General features: G+C 43.7%; 1 protein-coding gene across 1 annotated transcript; it reads right to left on the bottom strand.

Annotated features, from left to right (window-relative positions):
- Nucleotides 1-208: 208 nt before the first annotated feature.
- On the bottom strand, nt 209-20,691 carry LOC122734050 (putative P2Y purinoceptor 10). Its single transcript, XM_043974720.1, has 2 exons — nt 20,611-20,691; nt 209-1,457 (listed from the first exon to the last, which is right to left on the bottom strand). The coding sequence occupies exon 2, from the start codon at nt 1,409-1,411 to the stop codon at nt 422-424; it is 990 nt and encodes a 329-aa protein (XP_043830655.1). The 5' UTR covers nt 1,412-1,457; nt 20,611-20,691; the 3' UTR covers nt 209-421.
- Nucleotides 20,692-22,442: the final 1,751 nt, after the last annotated feature.

Below are 22,442 nucleotides of genomic sequence, written 5' to 3'. Positions count from 1 at the left end.
GAACTAGGGGTCAAATTTTATCTATTGATTTTCCCCTTTGTTTATGTAATCCTCCCAACTAAGAGACTGGCTTTTTTCATCTATGTTATATAAAAAGAAGGTGTTTTTTTTCCTACAGAAAAGAAATATGTACATTGAAAAAAAAATTTTTTAAAAAGAAATATACACATTGGATGAAATTACCACAATTTCAATGAGAGGGCAACTTTTCTCTTCCATCTAAACATGTCAGGTTTTAACTTTGTTCTCTTAAATAAGAGTCCTCAATTTCAGAACAACAAAAATAGTCCAGACAAACAAATTCCATCTCTGCCCCTTTCTATGCCCACTACCCCCATACTAAGTGTCCTGGTTATTTCTCTGCGTTTAGGGACAATCCAAAGAATATGAGAGAAAAACAAGTCTTTGGGGATGGGCTTACTTAGCTCACCATCGAAGAGCCACTCTCCCTGCTCATAAGCCGGGATCGGATCACTGAACTACCATGGCGGGAGAGTTGGTCACGAAACTCAGAAGTCGTGAAGTAATAAAGGATTGGATCTAAGCAACAACACAGACTCGCAAGGCACAAGGAGAAAGGGTGGAAATAGAGTGTGCTTTGAACGATTGAGCAGCTAGTGATAACTTTTTCCTTCACCAAGGTATAAAAAATGAAGTTTATATGGTAGGGTGTGAAGCAGATGAAGAAGACCCCAGCACACATGAAAACCATCCGAAGAGCCTTCCGCTTCTCAGCAACCCCTTCATAGGCCACGCGTGGATGCTGTAAAGATATCACTGTCTTCCAGGTGCACCAGGCAATGATGACAACAGGAACCACGAAGCCGGCCAGCTCAGCCAACGTGATTGTTGTCACTGAGGTGGCTAAAGGCATCTGCTTGTATCCCAGGTCAGCAAAGCAGGTGTTGTGGGCATTGTTGGCCATGCCAGCATTTCTAAGGATGGGAAAGGGTAAGCAGGCAGTCCCCACGACAACCCAGATGGTGGCACTGATGGCTATATCATACCTGCGCTTCCAGTTTCGGGCCTTGAAGGGCTTGAGGAGGAAGAAGCATCGCTGCAGACTAATGCATGTCAGGAAGCAGATACTCGCATACATGTTGAGGTACTTCAGATAGAAACAGAGAAGGCACAGGAATTTTTGGAAGGGCCATTCATGGTTGATGTAGTAATAGATCCGCAGTGGCAGGGAGAGAACATGGGCAAGGTCAGCCACAGATAGATTGATCATGAAGATGATGGCCTTGTTCTTCTTGCTGATGAAGCGGCACAAGACCCATAGGGCTGCACTATTGGCCAGAAGGCCTGGAATGAAGACCACAATATATGTGACAGCATAAAGAGAGTACTGAAATGGTACATTTGTGTCATTGCAGCTGTCAATTGTATTGCTTGTGCCATTGCTACCCATTTTGCCTATTGGTGTGTGTTCATTAAGAAGAGACCGGGTGTGATTCCTGCAGAGACCAAAGAAATATATGTGAGGGCATTCATTTAACAATCATTCAAGAAAAACTGCTTAGGTGCCTACTGTGTGCACATCCCTGTTCTGGGCACTGAAGGAGATGGACAAGGCTCTTGTCTTAATGGAGCTTGCAGTTTAGTAGGGAGATGTGACACATATACAGATAACCATAATATATATATATATATATATGTATATATATATATATATATACACACACACACACACACACACACACACACACACACATATATATATATATATATATAACATTATCAGTACAAAGCAAAATGCTATGTGACATCCAAATTACCAGGGGAATAAGGGAAGGCTTCATGTTGTTGAGTTGGGCTTTAAGTGGCAGATAGGATTTCAACAAGCAAAGAAGGGACACAAGGAATGGTGCAATCAAGTACACGGGAGTGGAGGAGTACAAAAGAAAGTCTTTAACCAACACACTGAGCCCAACTCTAGTTTTGAAACTTAGAACAGAATCACATTGCATATGCAAAAACTAAGGCCTTACAGCAATCATGTGATCAACCCAAGGTCAGACAGCTGGTGCAACAGCTGGGATTTGAACCAGATCTCTTAACTCCTGGTACAGTACTTTTTCTCTGAGACAGTTGTGTCATTCTATCCTCTTCCCAAGTTCAGCAGATCAGGTAAGTGACCCTGACAGAATTCCTTGCATCATCCCACCCCCAATTCTGGTTCTCAGCACCTACCTAAGGTATAATCACTTGCTGGGATAGAGCAGCTCTGGTATGTCCACAAACCTCTCCTCCAGTGCCTCATTGTAGTGTGATGATGACCCTGGGTTCTTGGAGGCCATGCCAGTGAAGCTCTGACAGATTCTACCAAGTAGGAGAAGCCATGAACAGGGTGTCAGAAATAGATGGTACCTACTGTCTGATGATCAGCTTAGCCAAGTACACAGAGGTTCATCATTAGCAGACTGGCACCTGGTGATGAATTATCTCTGCCATGAAACAGAGAAAAAATATAAAATGCATCTCAGTCCTGTGTGTCCCCTTCTTGCTTCCATAGTGATAATGGCAAGGTGGTAGAAAAAGGGACAAAGGGTACTAGGAATCACATAGGTTTTGAACCATATATAAATATGAATCACTGTTGGGTCTCTAAATGTGAGAAGACCTGAGTCACAACAATATTTCTGTTCTCACTCTCGATGGAACCAGAAGATGCAAGGAAATTGCAGTTAAATGCAAAGATGGCCCATAGGCTGAACTCACAGAGGGGAATGAAGGAGTTGGTAGACAGACTTGGCTGCCTCACATGCAAGCAAGAGGTCCACCTCAAATGTAATTAGTTGTAGTATGTGCACCAATATCTCTTGGATAGCATGAAGAAATAAATAATTTGGGGGGGGATTTGACAAAAATCTCCAAATTAAAGCAACACATCTTGATACTCAATAACCTTAACATGAATATCTGAATAGAGGAAGACAGTGACAAATAGGTTAGAAAATAAATTCAGGATTAGGAAATTAAAGAAGCCAAAAGTCCATGAATACTTTCTTTCAAAGACAGAGGCTTGAAAAAGAACAAGAAATACTAAGCAATATCAGAAAAAATGAAATTAACTACATCTTTCAAACAGAAAATTCTGACGTAGAAGTTATTTCTGAATCAGGTGCCTGGGTTGTATTAAACCACTGACTGGTTAGAGCAAAGGTCTATATTAACATTAACCTAAAAGAAAGGCCAAAGAGGAGAAGATAATATTATAAAAATATAATACACCCAAGCTACTGTTTTGACTGAAAAATGGGAAATTGATGAGTAAAGACATTTACTTTGATTATCAGCATTTCTTAGAAAAGGTTTAACTAACATGAAACAATTACCACAATGAAGAGATCAGAAGAGGCTAGAAAGCAGTGGATCCAGCAAACATTTGATCTTCTTGATAAACATAAGGTTTCCAAGGACAACATTGGTTTGGTCTGTAAACTCATTTGTAAAAAGATTACGGGGGGGGGTGGGGGGTGGGGAGGGCAGCTAGGTGGTGCAGTGGATAGAGCACTGACCCTGGATTCAGGAGGACCTGAGTTCAAATCCAGCCTCAGACACTTGACATTTACTAGCTGTGTAACCCTGGGCAAATCATTTAACCCTCATTGCTCTGCCTCCCCCCCAAAAAAAGATTACAGAGGAAGTTGGTAAAAGATTACAAGCTATATCACCTCTCAAAACAGTGTGAAGTGGTATGGGGGAAAATGGCCCTGCAGAAAGTTTGGTGTAAGACTCCACTAAGGCATATCATCCCCATAACATTTCTAAATGAAAATGGAAGGATAACAAATAGATGGAAATTAGAATTACTTGCCAGCATTTCTATAGTTCTTGTTGAATTAAATTTAATTGAATCTATCCTCATCGACCTAGTAAGTCCCATTTTACTATATGAGGAAATGAAAATAGCATGTAAGAAGATAAAACTGGGAAAAGTAGCTACATTCAGAAGAAATCTGTGGTGAAGGTGACACATTTTAGGGCACTCAGGATCAGTTTTCAAAATGCCTTAGAGAGAGAAGGATAACAAAAAATGGAAGAAACCCCAAAGAGTTATTAGTACTACAAAAAGGGAACTGAAGATACATTAGAAACTACCATTCCATATATTTATATTCTCATCTGTATAAAATCTTTAGGGGAATGGTCTATGCACACACCAAGGGCAGTTTTGATAGAAAAATGAGAAGGCAATAAGCAGGTAGAGTAGATAATATTCCATAGCAGATTGCGTCATTGCGATTCTGCAACTGACTAAATTGTGTAGAGAATACAAACTCCTGCTATTGTTTATGAGTTATGGGGAGAAAATAGCCATTTCATTCAGTAGAATAAAACAATCTTAAAGGATCCCTCTAACAAGGTGTCTCCCACACACATGTTAACATCAGATAAAATTCTTTGATAGCTTTGGGGCAGCTAGGTGGCGCAGTGGATAGAGCACTGGCCCTGGAGTCAGGAGGACCTGTGTTCAAAGCCAGCCTCAGACACTTAACCCTTACTAGCTGTGTGACCTTGGGCAAGTCACTTCACCCCAATTGCCTCACCAAAACAAACAAACAAACAAGCAAAATTCTTTGATAGCTTCAACCACAGAGATAACTGTTTAATGATATTTAATTATATCAAATGAGGTATAAAACAGGGTCACATGCCACTATCATGGATGATGTCCTGAGTAGAGTCCAAACAGAAAGCTATGGTCTGCAGTTGGATGAGCAGCCCAGAGAGCTAGTCCATCAATGTGTGTGTGTGTGTATAAATTATAAGTGTGTGTACATGTATATGTTTATACAACACATATATACACGTACACATACACATACACATATACGTATACATATGCATATATATACTTATACATACACACACAAATCCCAAAATTCTTGGTATAGTTTTAAGCTTTAATTATGTGCATTTATACATGTTGAAAAGATACTGCGGATGGACGATGAACAAGGAGAAAAGCAGGCTTGATTGCTCTTGGGAAATGGTGCAATGTTTTCAATAACCCAAAGCTGCTTGCTGATACCAAAGTTTCTTCATGTCCCTTTAGCTGATTCTGTTAAATGGCTGAGAGGGCTTCGGATTCTCCCAATAAAGAAGTGAAATGACTTCTTGCTGAATTTCAGATTCTGTCCCTAAGTAAAAAGCACTAGATTAAGCAGTACAAACGCACTCCTATCAAAAGATAAGAGAGCCAAATTTCTAAAATTAAGAGCCATTTTCCAATTGATAAATGTCCAAAGGATACGAACAGGCAGTTTTCAGAAGAAATTCAAACTGTCTACAATTATGAAAAAAATGCTCTTAAATAATAATAATAAGCTTCTTATTTAAAGTTTTGAGTACGAAATGCTATCCCTCCTCCTCTCCCTCCCCTCTTCCTGAGGCAGTAAGCAATCAGAAATAGGTTATACATGTAAAATTATGTAAAACGTTACAATATTAGTCATTTTGCATAAGAAAACTTGAATAAAAGAAAAATAATGAAAGAAAGAGAAAAGAGCATGCTTCAGTCTGTGTTCAATCAATCTCAGTTCTTTGGAGGTGGATAGTATGCTTATCATTAGTCCTTTGGGATTGTCTTGGATCACTGTATTGCTGAGAATAGTTGTCATTCACAGTTCTTCATCAAACAATATTGCTGTCACCATGTACAATGTTCTCCTGGTTCTGCTTACTTCACTATATATCAGTTCAGGTAAGTTTTTCCAGGCCTTTCTGAAACCGTCCTGTTTGTCATATCAATAATATTCCATCACCATAATATACCATAGTTTGTTTAGCCATTCCCCAACTGATGGGAACAATGCTCTAAATAACTAATAATTAGAGAAATGCAAATTAAAACAACTCTAAGGTACAACCTCACACTTATTAAATTGACTAACAGGACAAAAAGAGAACTGATGAATTCTGAGTGCTGAGTGAAGCATAATTTTTTCACTTTTTAAATTTGTCTTGTTTGTGCATGTGTTTTCTTTTGCAACATGACTAATATGGAAATACATTTTGCATGACTTCATGTGTATAATTTATATCATATTGCTTGCCTTCTCAAAGGGTAGGGGAAGGAAGGGAGACAGAATTTGGAACTCAAGATTTTTAAAAACAAATGTTAAGGGGCAGCTAGGTGGTACAGTAGATAAAGCACCAGCCCTGGATTCAGGAGGACCTGAGTTCAAATTTGGCCTCAGACACTTGACACTTACTACCTGTGTGACCCTGGGCAAGTCACTTAACCCTCATTGCCCCGCAAAAAAAGAATGTTAACATTTAAAAATGTAATTGATGTAAGGGGCTAAAATTCTAGCTAGTCTGTCTAAAATATCTGATGAGTGGTTGCCAATAAATTATAAGCTTTAGCAATAGTTAGACTTTTAAGCATTTATTAAGGAGAATAAGAATTTGGTGAAGAAAGAGAAAGAGACCTAGATTCAGCTATCTATCTCAGGAAGCCCGCATTTCTGCTCCACTCTCCACGAGGGTCCTGATGAAAAAGAGAGCGAGAGAGCCAGCCTTGCCCCTTCTTCCTCCCACAAGCCTCCTACAAAACTGGGAACATCCAGTCCACAAGCACACACAGCTCCAAGCTAATTGGCTGGTAGCTTTGATAGACAGTACCCACGAGCAAACATCACTTCCTGATGCCAAAGAAAAGCCGTATGGCTTGCCCTCAGATGCCTTCTCCTCATGGCAGAGCTTTCCTACAGTAACTCTCCAGCAGGTGGTGTCACTACAATCATTACATTGGGAAATATTTAACAAAATCAAAATCATTTTTAAAAGGGAAAAGAGAGGGGGGCAGCTAGGTGGCACAGTAGATAAAGCACCAGCACTGGATTCAGGAGTACCTGAGTTCAAATCTGGCTTCAGACACCTGAAACTTACCAGCTGTGTGACCCTGGACAAGTCACTTAACCCTCATTGCCCCACAAAAACAAAAACAAAGACAAAAAAAGTGGGATAAGAGAGGAGTATAAGCATGGTAGGGGAGCTACCCATTCTTTCCAGATGATTAGTATTTCCCATCTGGTCCATCACCTGTGATAAGAGTTGAAAGACACCATTTTGTTCACTTGGATCCTAGTAACCAGGCCCTATATACCAGGAGCCAGATCAAGAGGATCACAGGTACTTGGGAAGCCATGTATAGCCACAGTTGAAGGGAGTCACTTTAACATCTCCCCACCAGCCTCAATCTAGGAATTCAGAGCTATATGATGGAAAAGAAGCTGCATCTACCCAAAGCTATACAGAGCTGACACCTCCCAAGGTGGCTTTCCCTTCATATCTTCTACTTATCTCTAGTAGCTGCACTCAGAAGAAATGGAATGACTGTGGGTGACTAAGAAAGTGGTGAACCAGTTACTCATTCACACCCATCCCCTGCCTGGTTCATTTGACCCAACCCTTGAAGCAGCATCATCCATCATGGACCCATCAAAATTATCTGGCAGATCTCACTATCCATTCCTGCCTCAGTGATATTTTATATGTTGGCATGTGACCTTTAAGCCAATTTCTCCCTGTTCTATGTTAAATAAACAGCAAAGTTCTTTTGTGCTAGAAAAGCACAGGACCTAACCTGGAAATGACCTTAGAGAACATCTAACCTAACTTTCATTTTACAGATGAGGAAATAGGGACTCAGAAGTAAAATGACTTGCTCAAGGTAACCCCAAGCCATGTGTCTTTTAGCTGATTTGGAGTTACATATGATTATACCATCCTGTCTCTGTTCAAGGTGAATTCAATTTCTGGCCCTATTTTGCTGTGAACACCCATCCTTCATACTTTTATAGGCAGGAGACTTTGACATTTATATGGCTGTTTCACCAAATCTCTTCCCTAGCTATGGGGAAAGGAGAAATTCCCCAAACTCAACCTTGCGTCCCTGCCAAATGTGAAACCCTAGGGAAATATGCATGTTGGGTGGGGCAGAAAGATGGATTCTGAGAAGGTTCAAGGTTACCTTAGGCTGGTTTGCTAGTTTGAGTATTTCTGTGATAATCCCAAGCAGCTAAGTGGCGCTGCAGTGGATAGAGCACCAGACCTAGGGTCAGGAAGATTCATCTTCCTGAGTTCAAATCTGGCCTCAGACATTTACTAGCTGTGGGACTCTGAACAAGTCATTCTACCCTGTTTGCCTCAGTTTACTCTTCTGTAAAATGATCCAAAGAAGGAAATGGCAAACCACTCCAATATCTTTGCCAAGAAAACCCCAAATGGAGTCAGGAAGAGTCAGACACAACTGAAACAACTGAACAACAACAGGAGGCATAATAATCTGAGCTGTTCCAAAGGGGATTGGGCTGCCTCTAATGGAAGTGGGCCCCGTTCCCCCCAAAAAAGAGATGTTCAAATAAAGAATAAATGACCGGGGCAGCTAGGTGGTACAGTAGATAGAGCACCGGCCCTGGAGTCAGGAGTACCTGAGTTCAAATCCGGCCTCAGACACTTAACACTTACTAGCTGTGTGACCCTGGGCAAGTCACTTAACCCCAATTGCCTCACTAAAAAAAAAATTTTTTTTTAATGTAAAAAAAAGAATAAATGACTACTTCTCATGGACATTTGTATTCATCACCCCAAAGCTTGGAACACTGTCTGGCACACAGCAAACACTTAGTAACTGCTTGTTGATCGGTTAAAATTCCCGTTCATATATGGGTCAGACTAGGTGCCCTCTGAAGGGAGGACACCATTTGGCTGACAGTAGGTTTTACCACTTTAATTGCAAAGCTGACAGCCAGTCCCTTTGCCACATCAACAATCACCTTTGCAGAAATCATTTCTTTCCCAGCAGCCCTGGGCTCTTGGCATATAGCCCAATAGCCTAAGAAAACTATGTAGGAGCCTCCTCACTCTCCCTCTCCAGCTAAGAAGTATCAGGCTGGGAGAGGACAGAAAAACAGAAACATTATCAGATCAGAAATTACATGGGACTAGACATTTCCTACAGGAAGAAATCATCACATCCAAGGCCTACAAGTGCCATCAACACTATTAGCTACGTTTCCAGAAGTTCTTAGGATCTGTTTCCAAAGGTATCTTAAACTACTTGTTTTGGTTGATCAGGGGCCTGGACAGGGGTTAGAAGCCTGCATTGTCCAGTCAGCAACCAAATGGTTTCCTAGCCATCAACAATGCTCAAGGCTACCACTTTGTCCAAGAAGAAGCAGAATCTCATCCACTGTCAGAAGAGCTGCCCAAGGGAAGTGATCCAGCATAAACCCTGCTTCCTCCATGAAGCCTTCCCAGGTTTCTCTAGTCCACAGAACTCTTCACTCATTAGGCATTGAAGACAAGCTGCCTTGAGGTACATTCTATCAGTGGTGTCAACTTCAAGTACAAACACTAAACAATACTTAAGGAAATCTGTGGGTGGGATATTGACTTAGAAAACCACATATTAATGTTACCTATGTTCTATTGTATTTCATTTTGTTAAATATCTCCCAATTATATTTTATTCTAGTTCTGGCTGTGCTCTGGAGTATATTTTTATCTTATATTAGAATTACAGGATAGGATACTATAGACCCCTTGAACTGGAACGAACTCCAGAGATAACGCCCTTCAATTTATATAGGAGAATACCAGGACACAGAGAAGGAAAGTGACTTCCCTTTCAGCCAATCTACATGTATTTATGTACCTATGTCCTTAAGGTCTCATATCTAATTAGTGATAGAACCATTAGTAGAATCCAGCTCTTTGGACCCTCCACTAGTTACAAGGTCAGCACATTGTAGATAGTAGGTTTTTTAACAAGTATTTGTTGAGTGAATAAAAGAAAATGACAGAGCTGAGCTCTGAACCCAGGCCTTCTGACTCCATTTCTAGTGTTACGTCTACTACCCCAGTCCTGGCCCTTGTTAGGACCTTGCTAAGTCACTTCTTTGAATTTCAGACTCCCAAACGGTAAAATAAAGATAATAATTGCCATTCAGTGAGAATACATGGTTGTTTTGAGGAGCTAATGAAATAACATCATGGGTGGGGCAGGTAAGTGGTGCAATGGATAAAGCACTGGCCCTGGATTCAGGAGAACCTGAGTTAAAATCTGGCCTCAGACACTTGACACTTACTAGCTGTGTGACCCTGGGCAAGTCACTTAACCCTCATTGCCCCGCAAAAAAAGAAATAACATCATGTGTTTTTAAGTCACTAAAGACCTTTATAAATGACAGCTATGATTGTTAAGTAGTGAGTAGAAGGTTCTCTTGGAATCAGGAAGTTCCCTCCGTAACACTCTGGCTGGGTGGTCCAGGACCAGTTGCTTAACCTCCCAGTGTCCCAGGAAGCTCTCTAGAACTAGAAGTTAGAGCCAAGCTGCATCAGGGGAGGGAGCTTCTATACTGGGAGTTCCCTCCCGACACTGATGAAATCTAGGTCACCACAAAAAAACAAACACTAGTATTGTGACAAATATCTCCTTGACTAGATTATGACTTCCTTGAAGAGCTGGACTTTGCTTTTATTTGGGGCTCCCACAGAATCTAACAAGGCTGACTGGATATCGAGTGTTCAACAGATATTTGTTGTGGTTAACCAGCTCACATGAAGTCTGAACTCATGACCTCAGCACCATCAGTGCTGTGTTCTAACCCACTGAGCTAAACAGAAGTAGCAGTCAGCATATAGAAACAACTAGGGCCAAGACAAATGATAACCCATGAAAATGGCGGCCCTCCAAGTCTTGCATTTCAGTCCCTGATCCTGTGGCTAGAAGCTACCAAGCCCAGGGATTGCAAACAGAACCTTTAATGAATGCCTCCAATTACAGCCCCTGTTGTGTGCCATGGCACTGTGATAGGTAGAATAAAGACAAAAGGGAAAAAACTGTCCCTGACCTAAATGAGCTTACATTCTAACTTTGAAGAAATAAGCAAAGGTAGATAGATCACAGGATTTTGAAAGTCAAAAGCTCTGAGATTGAGTCCTGTCATTAACACTTACTAGCCGTGTGACCTTGGTCAAATCCCTTTCCCTCTCTGGGTCACAGAGTGCACCTATGTAAAATGAAAAGCATGAAGTACAGGATCTCTGAGGTCTCTTCCAGCTCTGATTTTCTGTGATTTGATAAAATGATGGCTTTGACGCCTCTTGTTTGCAGACTCCAGGCTCAGGATCAGCACTGAGGACAGTGGTTCAGTTTCTGTCTCTTCTTTCCCAGGAAAAGGACTGAAACAATTATTATAATTCATGTTTACTTCTCTAGTACTTTTTTTTGCAGGGCAATGAGGGTTAAATGACTTGTCCAGGGTCACACAGGTGGTGTCAAGTGTCTGAGGCCGGATTTAAACTCAGATCCTCCTGAATCCACTCCACCACCTACCTGCCCCCTTCTCTAGTACCTTAAAGTTTGCAAGCAACAATCCTGAGAGGTAGGGAATGTAAACATTATCATTACCTTCACCATTTTACAAATATGGTAACCGAGGCTCAGAGATTTAAGAAACTTGCTATAGTCACATGCAGGGATGTTCTGGTAAGTAGCTGGAGGAGGGGGAGGGAGGAGAAATATATGTGTATATACATGTGGAACACACTTTAAAGTTGAATCTACATCATCAACATTTTTCCAACTTTAAGTCTACAGTTAATCAATGAAACAATTTTTGAGGTATAAGTGCTCATACTCAAAATTTAATAATCAGCTTTTGCTAGGTTAGAGCTGTCTCCAGCACACCCCTGGATCACGTGGGTGCTTGACACAGGGTCAAACCTAGGCTGCATTGACTCAAAGTACAGCATTTGGACCATACTCTACCTTTGGCCTTCGAAAACACCAATCAGCTGGCTCTTCAGCATCCCTGCAATGGCAGAGAGAGGAAGTTATCCACACTTAATCAGCAGCCAGGCTCAACTGGCAACTGTCTCTTTTTGAGGCTTGGGCCCAGGAGGTGTTTTTGGCTACAGATAAGTTTTGATGGTCTGATGAGCCACGAAGCACCTGTTCTGACTGAATTGCTCTCCAAACCACAAACAGACTAACTTTTTACTGATTCACATTCACATCCCAGAAATGTCCAGTCCCTTCTGGAGATCTGCAAAACCCTCATCTAACCACAAGGCCCTAAGCCAACTCCCATGATGACAGTTATTACACTTATCTAAATCCTGCCTGTCTTTTAGAGACAGTTCTCCCAGCCTTCTCTGACCTCCCCAGGCAGCACACCAGTGTCCTCCTCTTTGGCTCTTCTCTCTCCCTCACGCCTTACTTTCAACCACTCACCCAGGCTGGTGGATTATCTCCCTTGTCCTCTGCTACCACCAAGGATCAGTGCCTGGACTATCAGAATAGCCAGCCTCCTAAGTGGCCTCCAGGGTCTACTTTCTCTTACCTCTAACACATCTGCCTGAGCCTTCTTCCTCCAAACCCTTCAGTGCTCTCTATTTTTATTCGAATAGAGTAGAAACTTCTCAAGACCATCGACAAGCTGACTCCCTTCTCTGTTTTCAGGCTGATCTCATATCACTCCCCTTAATGTGAATCTCTGATCGAAACTCTATTTTCAACCTGTCCTTTCTAGAGAAGGGCTAAGTTAGAGAGGTGTACAGGACAACTATGACCCATTAGGAGGCAGCATGGTACAGTGGCAAGTCTACAGGGTCTGGAGTCAAAGGATGTGGCTTTAAAATCATACCTCTGCCACTTACTTCCTCTTAGAGCAGCTAGGTGGTGCTGTAGTTGATAGAGTACAGGGCCTGGAGTCAGGAAAACTCCTCTTTCTGAGCTCAAATACAGCCTCAGACACTAGCTGTATGACCCTGGACAAGTCATTCCATCCCGTTTGCCTCAGTTTTGTTCTCTGTAAAATGAGCTGGAGAAATAAATGGCAAAACACTCCAGAATCTTTGCCAAGAACACCCCAAATGAGGTCATGGAGAGTCAGACATGACTGGAAAACAACTGAACAACAACAAGCCTGAAGCATGCTGGGCCTGCTTCCTCCTCCATAAAATCAGACTAGATGGTCTTTAAGGTCCTTTCCCTCTAAGTCTATGACAACCATCACAATTCTCTGATCCTTCCAGCCCTCCCAATTCCATCTCCTGAAGTCTCTCCCTTCCTTCCAGGTCGAGCTTAGGAGACACCTCCTTTAAGAAGCCCTCCCCATGTGGAGATCTAGCGACCACTTTTCTTACTCTGACCCCCCATGTCCAGCTTGAGAGTAGCCTCCGTGTCTGTCTGTCTCCTATGTATCCCCACCTCTGAGACCACAGCCTTGCTCCCATCTGGCTTTAAGTCAATGTTAGTTGAATGAATTGCATTGCTTCCATTCTCTTACAAAAATTCTTCAAACTATCTTTCTGTTATCCTTTTGTCTACTTAGTGAATGGCTGCTTGCTTGTGGCAGTGCTACCTCCCCAACCTCATGACTCTCTGGAGCATCCCCCCATTCTAGCAGCCAGCCTAATGCCCCACACAGGAGGCCCTCCTACGTGGAGTCTTCCTCCTCTTGATGACTCCGGTCATTCCCCCTTCCCCTCCACTGGGTTCTCCCCCTTTGCTGAGCTGAGCCAGACTTGGAGTCAAGGCCATGGGGCCCAACACACCATTGTTCTCTAAGGGTTTCCTCTGTATGTCTCTTTCCCCAACTAGCCTGTGAAATTAGCGAGAGAATAATGCCTATGTCTTGGCCTTCTTCTATAGCCCCAACACCCAACGCTGGGAATAAAAGAGCACTCAGGAAATCCTTCCTCTCCCCCTCTTTTTCTTCACCCCCCCCCCAATGCCATTTCTGTACAGGCTAAGGGAGGCCTCCCTTCTAGCTTGCTTCTCTATCAAACGAGGTTAATTAATACCTGTACTATTTTCCTTATTTTCCCTGAATTTGTAAAGTGCAAAGCACTAGGAAAGTGTGTTATTACATGATCACTACTATTACTAATAATTCATTATAACTAATGCTTAATTAAAAGAAACTCAAGTGAGTACATAGGGAAATAGAGTGATAGAGCTGTTGTCATTCAGTCGTTTCAGTTGTGTCCTCCGACTCTTCATGATCCCATTTGGGGTTTTCTTTGGCAAAGATACCAGAGGGGTATTCCATTCCCTTCTCCAGTTAATTTCACAGATGAGGAAAAAAGGGTAAAGTGACTTGCCCAGGGTCACAGAACTAGTGAGTGTCAGAGGCCAAATTTGAACTCAGGTATTCCTGACTCCAGATCTGGTGCCATATCCACTGCAGCACTACCTAGCTATCTATCCTCTGATAGAGCCAGAAGGGATACTTTTGGAGGAGGAAACTGAGGCCCAGAGATGTGAAGCAACTTTTCCAAGGTTGTAAGCAGGCCAGTTGATATTTGATCCTAGAAAACCTTTTTTGAATTTGTAGTCTCAGACCAAAGCAAGGGACCTCTTTCTAATGCTAGGAAGAAAAAGGAGCCTGGGCCAGCAAGGTGTGAATACCTGAGGTCTTTAAAGTTTCATGTTCCAACCTCTGTATGAATCCTGGGTTTGCTACTTACTAGCTGTTAGTAAAAAGTAAGTAAATTCACCAGCCCCTTTCTGAGCTCCTATTTATGGATTTCTCAAAAGAGCACTTCAAGAATATTGAACACTGTGTGATGGTCAGATGTGAAACTTAGCTCTTCTCTGAAATACAATGATCTAAAACAATTCCAAAAGACTCATGATGGAAAATTCTTGCCACATCCAGAAAAAAGAAATGTGGAATCCAAATGCAGATTGAACCATACTATTTTTACTTTTTTTGGGTTTTTTTGTTTTTTTCTTGAGGTTTTTCCCCTTTCTTCTGATTCTTCTTCTACAACACGACTAATGCAGAAATATGTTTAATGTGATTGTATATATATAACCTATGTCAGATTGCTTGCCTTCTTGGTGAAGGGGGAGGGAAAGAAGGGAGAAAAATTTGGAACTCAAAATCTTACAAATGAGAGGATCACCATAGCTGCCCTCCAAGTGGCCTCTCATGATTCCATGATCTGTGGGAGTTTGAGGATTCAGTCATCAGCTCCTGCGGTCTATAAAATCAACTACAGCTTATCTAAGGAAAGCAGAGGCCGAGCAAATTCTGGAATGGGAGCTAAAAGGCTGACAACTCAGTCTATAATGGGGATATGCCAGGTATAGTGGGAAGAGCATGGGTTTTGGAGTTCAAATACCTGAGTTTGAATCATAACTTTCACATACTTATTCACCATGGGGTCCCAAACTAGAGATTTCCATTTTTGGATCCTCACTTTCTTCCTTTGTCAAATGGGAATAATGATACCTGCAGTACCTGCTATACAAGGTTGGTGTGAGGACACATTGAACTGGTACAGAAATGGTGGAATTACTGCAGCTTGGGTCTAGAAGCCTACCCGTTTGACTAGCTAGTAGCTTTGTCCTCCTGGAGAAGAGCCAGACATAGCCATACTCTGCATGTTCAGCTGTGTGTGCACATACATTCACAGCATTGAAATTAGGAAGCAAATTTCTCAGGCCCAGAAGAGAGAGTTGCTGAATCCTAGAGTCTGCCAGAACTCAAATCCCTTTGGTGATTTTATGATGGATTCACTATTGTCTTTTTCCAAATATGGACTTTACAAGGAAAGGTCGCCTGGCCTTGGAAAAGCAGAGTGGAAGAATGGACCCTAAGCCTAAGTCACACTTGATTGATGAAATCTTCCCAATGCTCTCACCAAGAAGACAGGGGCTCCAGCTCTGATTCTGCGGCATGACCAGAAGAAAGACACCTGGTCCCATCTGAACCTCAGTTTCCTCTTCTGTTCTATGAAGGTGGTGATCCCTGCACTACCTACTTGCCAGGGTGCTAAGAGAGAAGTGCTTCGTAAATAAGAAATATTGGAGAAATGAACACAGAACTAGAGTGCAAAAAGGACCTTTAGAAGCCATCTAACCCAACCCCCTCCTTTTCCACAGGAGAAAACTAAGCCCAAGGCAGTTATATGACTGCCTCACCAGAGCTCTCTGAGGGCGATTTTTTACCTAGCTCCTGAGACCTCAGAGCAGTGCTCTTGGACCAGACATGTCCTCATAAATAAAGACACTCTTCTAGGCTTAAGAGTACGATCCATTTCACCTTCAAAGTTCTAGGAGTTCACAGTTAAGGGATCATCCCTTTCTGACAGCTTGAACTGCAGGCAGGCTTTGGAAACAACTGGCCACCAGGGGTCAGAGCTGTGCCAAGACTGGCAGAGACTGTGGGGAGACTTGGTGGTAAGATGGGGTGGATTCAGAGCAGGAAGGGGCCTTAAAGAGCATGGAGTCCAAATCCTCATTTTACAGATGGGAATCCTGAGGCCTAGGGAAGATCAGTGTGGACATCATCACTCCTGTTTTCTTACTCTTAGTCTAATGCTCTGCCTGGTGTGCCTCTGAAGGGTTAGTTAGCACCCACTCATGAGAGTTCCCCCTTGATTTCCTCTAGGTTCTTGATATTGGGTCCAGGATAGATGCCCTCACTGACAACTAAGTTCATGTTGGTCCCTATGTGGCACTATAACGTGCTGCTCCCTTGCTGATGCTTGAAATTTCACCATAAGAGTTTCATTCCTTTGGATTAAGTGTTACCCTGTCCAGTGCATACTCTTTTTCAATGCCAATGCCCCTCAAAAAATTAAATCATTGACCAGTCAGTGAGGCAGAGAGGATGGGCTTACTTTTGTATACTATCTTTTGTAACAGGAAAGAAGCAAGTGGCCCAAAGAACTGTGCCTCCCTGCTGCCCCCTCCTCTTCCTTTTCTGTGGAAGTGACAGCATTTCCCAGCCTCTTCAGTTTGTGGAGAACTGTCCCAGCAGGAAAATCTCTCCCATTTCTCTCCCATTTTCTTCACAAGGAAGAAGGGTGTTCTCATCCCCATTTTCTAAACTAAGGAAAAGGACCCTTAGGGTATGGGTATGACTTGCCTGTGGGCAAATAGTAAGTGACAGAGCCAAGAGTCCAATTTGCCACTCATGTTTGGCCAGTGAAGTCCTGCAAGTGGCTCTGGTGCCCAGCTGCCTATGCACATGAATCCAGATCCCTGAAGAAGGCCTGCATTATTCCTGTGGGCCAGGAATGAGCCCTCTGTCTGAAGCAGAGGCGGCCTGAATGTGGCCATCAAAGAGCCCTAAGTATGGCATCCAATAAGCTGGGCTTGAAGCCCTTCCTGAGTTCCTCACTGGGCCCCAGTTTCCTCACTTGTAAAACAACGAGGTTGGACTAGATGCCAACCGAGGTTGCCTCTGGCTCAAAATTCTCTGCTTCTCTGCTATGACTGAAATAATAAATGGAAAGACCTCTGAAACCATTGAGCTCAACTTCCTCACTGTAGAGGGAGGAAAGTGAAATGACTAACCCAAGGGGAATGACTTTGGAGCCAGAGGACCTGGCTGGGATTCCTGGCTCTCCCACTTCTTGCCTCGGTGACCTTGGCTGAATCCCTTTCCCTCCTCGGGCCTCAGTTTTCTCATTTTTGCATTGTACTAGAGGGCCTCACGTTCTTTCCAGCTCCAAATCTAGTATCCCAGGAGCCTTCATTTTTCAAAATGAGCCCTGCAGGAGGTCACAATTACAGGCTAATTTGGACAAATCTCATAAGCCTGGACCATTTGGGGGGGGGAGTCATAAATTAACAGAAAAATCGATCCTTTTTAGTTTTATAATTGATTTTAACTACCTGCCCACACCTTTGTTTCCAAGAAGTAACATGTCCAAGTTTAACTTTGAACTTTCTCTGCATCTAGCTAGCAGGAGCCATAGAAATTATTCCATGTAACCCCCTCATTTGACAGAGAAAAACATTAAGATGCAGGGAAGTAAACCATGCACGCACCACCCAGGGTCACACAAGGCAATACCTGACTCCACCTGACGCTGACCCAGGCCTAGCTCTCTCCCACCCCAGCTGATTCTTTTCCCTTAGTTCTTAATCAATGGGTGCTCAAAAGCTTCCGGAAAGCACTTATGCTTGAGTCCAAAACGACCTACCTCAAGTCATTCCCATGCTCAGTAGCTGTGACAGTTGTTTTTAATGAGGTGGGTCCAAGAAAACCAGACTGGGGGGCGGGGTGTTAAATCTCTTAGCTAAAATGCAGGTACCTCAGTCCCTCCCTACCCCCCAAGCTTGCAAACCTGATTTCAGAACTTCTGGGTTCCTTTCCTTTGGGGTAGCTGATAGCTGTGCTGTTTTTTTTTTTTTTTTCATTTGAAAAAAGAGAAATTACTTACAAAATCTTTGCCTGTGGTCATGAAGCCGACATTCTCACGGTGGGGTGTGGTAGGACAAAAAGAATCCACCCAGGTCTCTGTAGACCTTAGGCCTGATCATCACTCCTATTTCCCTAGCTTTAAAACTCACCAAGACTTCCTTGAAAATAGCCCTGGGAGTAAGGGATCCCCATCCCCACTCTCATTTAACAGAAGGGAACTCTAAAGCTCAGAGAGAAAGTGACCTGCACAAAAGCAAATGGCTGCCTCCTAAGGAGTTCTCTTGCCCCCTCAAATGAAGTTCCCTAGAGACTGTTTTCTCTCCTACGCCAATCCTTCAGGTCTCCTCATCAATCCTATGCAATTATTCTGAAGCATAGGGCAGCAGGCAAGGGTGAATAAACATCTTCCCACCCAAATGGCCAGATCAGGCACACTGACATCTCTCCTAGACAACAACCGATGTGCATAATGGAAAGAATACTGAGCCACAAGGCAGAAAAGTGGGACTCTTCACCTTTAATTCACTGCAGGACAGTAGACAAGTCACTTCCCCCCCCCCCTTCTGACCCTCAGTTTCCTCATCTGAAAAATAACTGGATTTTACAAATAAGATGAAATTGGATTAGATCAGGGGTTCTTAACCTGGAGTCTGCAAGCTTGCTTTAAAAATATTTTGATAACTACAGTTTGATAGATAAGGTTTCTTTTGTACTCTTACATATTTAAGATGATTTGGAGAAGGGATCGCTAGGCTTCACTGACCTACCAGAGCAGTCCAAGGCACAAAAAAGGTGAACAACCCCCGGTGCAGATGGATCTCTTGGGCCCTCCAGTTCTAGAATTCTACATCCCAGGTTTCCACCTTGCCCCCTGGGAAACATTTTATTCTGTGCCATTGGGTGAAATTCCAGCTGAGCATCCCTTGGGCCAAGAGCCGTGGTTGTGATCCCTCAAAGGTAGCCAGAAAAATCCTGGAAGAAACTTCCCCTCGAATGCCTTCTTCTACCTGGAAGCCATGTAGCTTGACATTCAAGCCATCCACACTACTTGAATTGGGCAATGTTCCCAGGTGAGCCCAAAAGGGAACTCCCTGGGGCCCAGAAAGGTGGGGCCGTGCTCCACTTGTCTGGACTGGAAATCTTTCCTGTTGCAAAGGCTGTCAACATGAATGCTTGCTCCGTCTCTAGCAACATCTCCTGTCATCCCCTGCCCCAAGATGCCGGCTTCCCTTTCTATCACTCACAATCGCGCCAGGTTCCATGTTCTGAAAAGTTGAAAAAGCCAGGTAACAGATGTATAGATGATGCCTGGCAGGGGTCTGGACAATGAAAAATAAATGTAACTCGTGCCTTCTAAATTCCCATGGCCAGATAGCTACTCCCAGAGGAAACACTTCAAAACCTGTTCTTGTTCTCTCCCAACTGGTCACTGCTCTGCCAGGCTGGGCACAGCCCACCTTCAGGGGTAACCTCTCTTTGACTCACCCTGTAAAGCTCCTGGCTAAGGCCCAGAGAAGTGCTACCATTCAAGGATTTGGAGCTCACTGGTAAGAACAAAGGTAGCTAGAGAACCCTGAGAAATGTCAGAGCTGACTCTGGAGGAGCTGGGAGTCTGGGCTCCATCTCGAGCTGCAAAGAGAAAGGGCCCCTATGTACAAAGCCAGGTCTTTAGGATCAAGAGCAGCAGAGCCAGCTCCCCATCCTGGGGTGGGGGCAGGAGACAACTCCAAGAGATTGGAGTTTTTGGAACTTTTGGAACAACTAAGGCACTCCTCCCACCACACCCCCCTTCCAATGATAGAGCTTGATAGACTCCCACACAGCCGAAACCTACAACATGCCAGATTTCATTTCTCCAGATCTCTAGCTAACCAGTCCTTGTTTCTCAATGGTTTGGCACAAGGACTTTTCTGAAATACATAGATTCTTTCTGAGCCAATAACCCCCAAAATGTAGAAACAGAGCCTCTCTCCTTGTCTTCTGAGAGGTGGGAAAATCAAATCACTTCCCCTTTTTGGGGCCCGACATCTGTCCAATGGGAGGGTTGAATCTACTGTCCTCTGTCCTTTCCAGTCAGAAAGTCTATGCTGGGAGGTCCACTCCCCAGGGAGTGCCCAGAGCTGAGCCCCATATGGCTCCCTGAGTGCCCCTGAAGCCAAGGGGCGGGGGGAGGCTACCTGCTACTTGGGCCTCCTGGGCCAGGCCAGCTCCTCTGTCTTGGTGCTCTTCAGCAGCTGCTGGGGCTGTTCCCTCACTCTGCTGGAAGAGTTCACACTCTTCTGAGAGTGGAACCCTCCAGAAAGCTTTCAGGTCCCCCCCCAAGCTTGCCAAGGCCCCTCCTCCTCCCTTGGCCAGCCTCTATGGCTTGCTTGGGTCTTGGGTGAAGTCAGGTCCTGGCTCAACCCCACATGGTGACACTTACCCTAAGGCTCACCCTGGACTAGCAGCTCGGTGACACGGCATAAAGCCTGAGGAGCAGCAGCAGGGGCTGGGTGGCACAGGACCTTGGTGATAAAATGCACAGTGAGCTGTTTGAAGAGGAAGTTAAACATGCGTGGCGTCTCACCACAAAAACGAGCTGAAGGTAGGTGTCCTAGATAGGTGATGTCATCAAGCCTTATTTTTTCTTGGTTTCACGAGGTCAGAACTGTGCTTCAGTAGAAAACACCAAAGCAGTATCCTCCAAGAGGCTCTCTTCTCCCCCACATAGAATCTGAGTCACTTTGGGGAGTTGGACAGCACCTTAGAGACCAACTGGTCCAACCTCTTCATTTTTAGGTGGGGAAACTGAGATGTGAACCAAGGTCACCCAGTGACTAAGTATCTATTGCCTCGGGGAGATCTCTCAGTCCAATGCTCTCCTTTTACAGAAGAAACCAAGGTCCTGAGAAGGCAAGCAACTTTCTCACAGTCACACAACTAACAAGGAATGCAACTGGGATGTGAACCCAGATTTTCTGACTGCACATTTCAGGGCTCTTTCCATTCCATTTTTGGGGGGGTCTGAAACTAAGAAGGACCTAAGAGTGAAGTCTAGAGGATAAAATACAAACTTGTTTGTCATTTAAAGCCCTTCACAGTGTGGCTCCAACCTACTCTTAGCCTACCTCATACACATTCCATTCCAGCTAAACTGTTCCCCATAAATGTGACATTCCATCTCCTGCCCCTGTGCCTTTGCACAGGCTGTGCCCCCATGCCTAGCATATACTTCTTCCTCACCTGTACCTCTGAGAATCCTTGGCTCCATTCAAGACTCAGCTCATGTTCCCTCCTATATGAGGCCTTTCCTATGTTTTCCACCCCAGTTGTAGTCATTCTTCCATCTCCCTTTCCTAAATTATTTGTTTTTACTTGGAATATATTTTCTGTTTACTATAACATGTTCTTCCCAGGAGAATGGAAGTTTCGTGAAGGCAGGGACTTTTCATTTTAGTTTTGTTATGTCCAGATCTAGTTTGGGGTCTACCACATGGCTGTGCTTAATAAACGCTTTACTAAATGGCAGTTCAGGGAAATTCAGCTCAAAGTTTACAAATCATGAAGGCTATGGATTTGCAGGAACACCGACTGTGCCGTGCCTCACTAGAGCTCTAGAGAAATGAGTTTGTGGTAAAAGGGTTATACTAGGAGGCCTCTGTCTTTTTTTTATATATATTTTTTATTTTTTTTTAGTGAGGTAATTGAGGTTAAATGACTTGCCCAGGGTCACACAGCTAGTAAGTGTTAAGTGTCTGAGGCCGGATTTGAACTCAGGTACTCCTGACTCCAGGGCCGGTGCTCTATCCACTGCACCACCTAGCTGCCCCATGGAGGCCTCTGTCTTAGAGAAGGATGGATACTGGGGGGAGGGATGTGTTGGAGATGGGATCTTCTCTAGACTTCTCCTATGGGCATAGAAGCACCAATATGTATGTGAGTGAGGTTCTGTCACCCAGGAAGACACAAAGAATCTCAGTGGTATCAGGAGCAGAATCAAAACTAGAACCCCAGCCAGAGGCCATCCCTCCTTCCCGTGGGCTCTCTCAGTATTCTTGAACTTTCTATGCCACTTTCATACTCATGTGCTACTCATTTTTTGCTATGTCCATGTTTCATGGTCCACCCCCTCCTAAGCACCTTGAGGGCAAGGCCCAGGTCTTCCTCTAGGCTAGACCTCGCACACCTTATCCAGAACTCAGTGCCTGGCAGGTACTTCAAATGGATTTGCTGAACTGAGCTCAACTGAAGCCAGTCCTAGTCTCCCATCTACTC

The sequence above is a fragment of the Dromiciops gliroides genome, chromosome X, assembly GCF_019393635.1.
Source record: "Dromiciops gliroides isolate mDroGli1 chromosome X, mDroGli1.pri, whole genome shotgun sequence".
Lineage (NCBI taxonomy): Eukaryota > Metazoa > Chordata > Mammalia > Microbiotheria > Microbiotheriidae > Dromiciops > Dromiciops gliroides.
The sequence above is the reverse complement of the archived record's forward strand: the minus strand, read 5'-3'. Positions and strand labels throughout refer to the sequence as shown.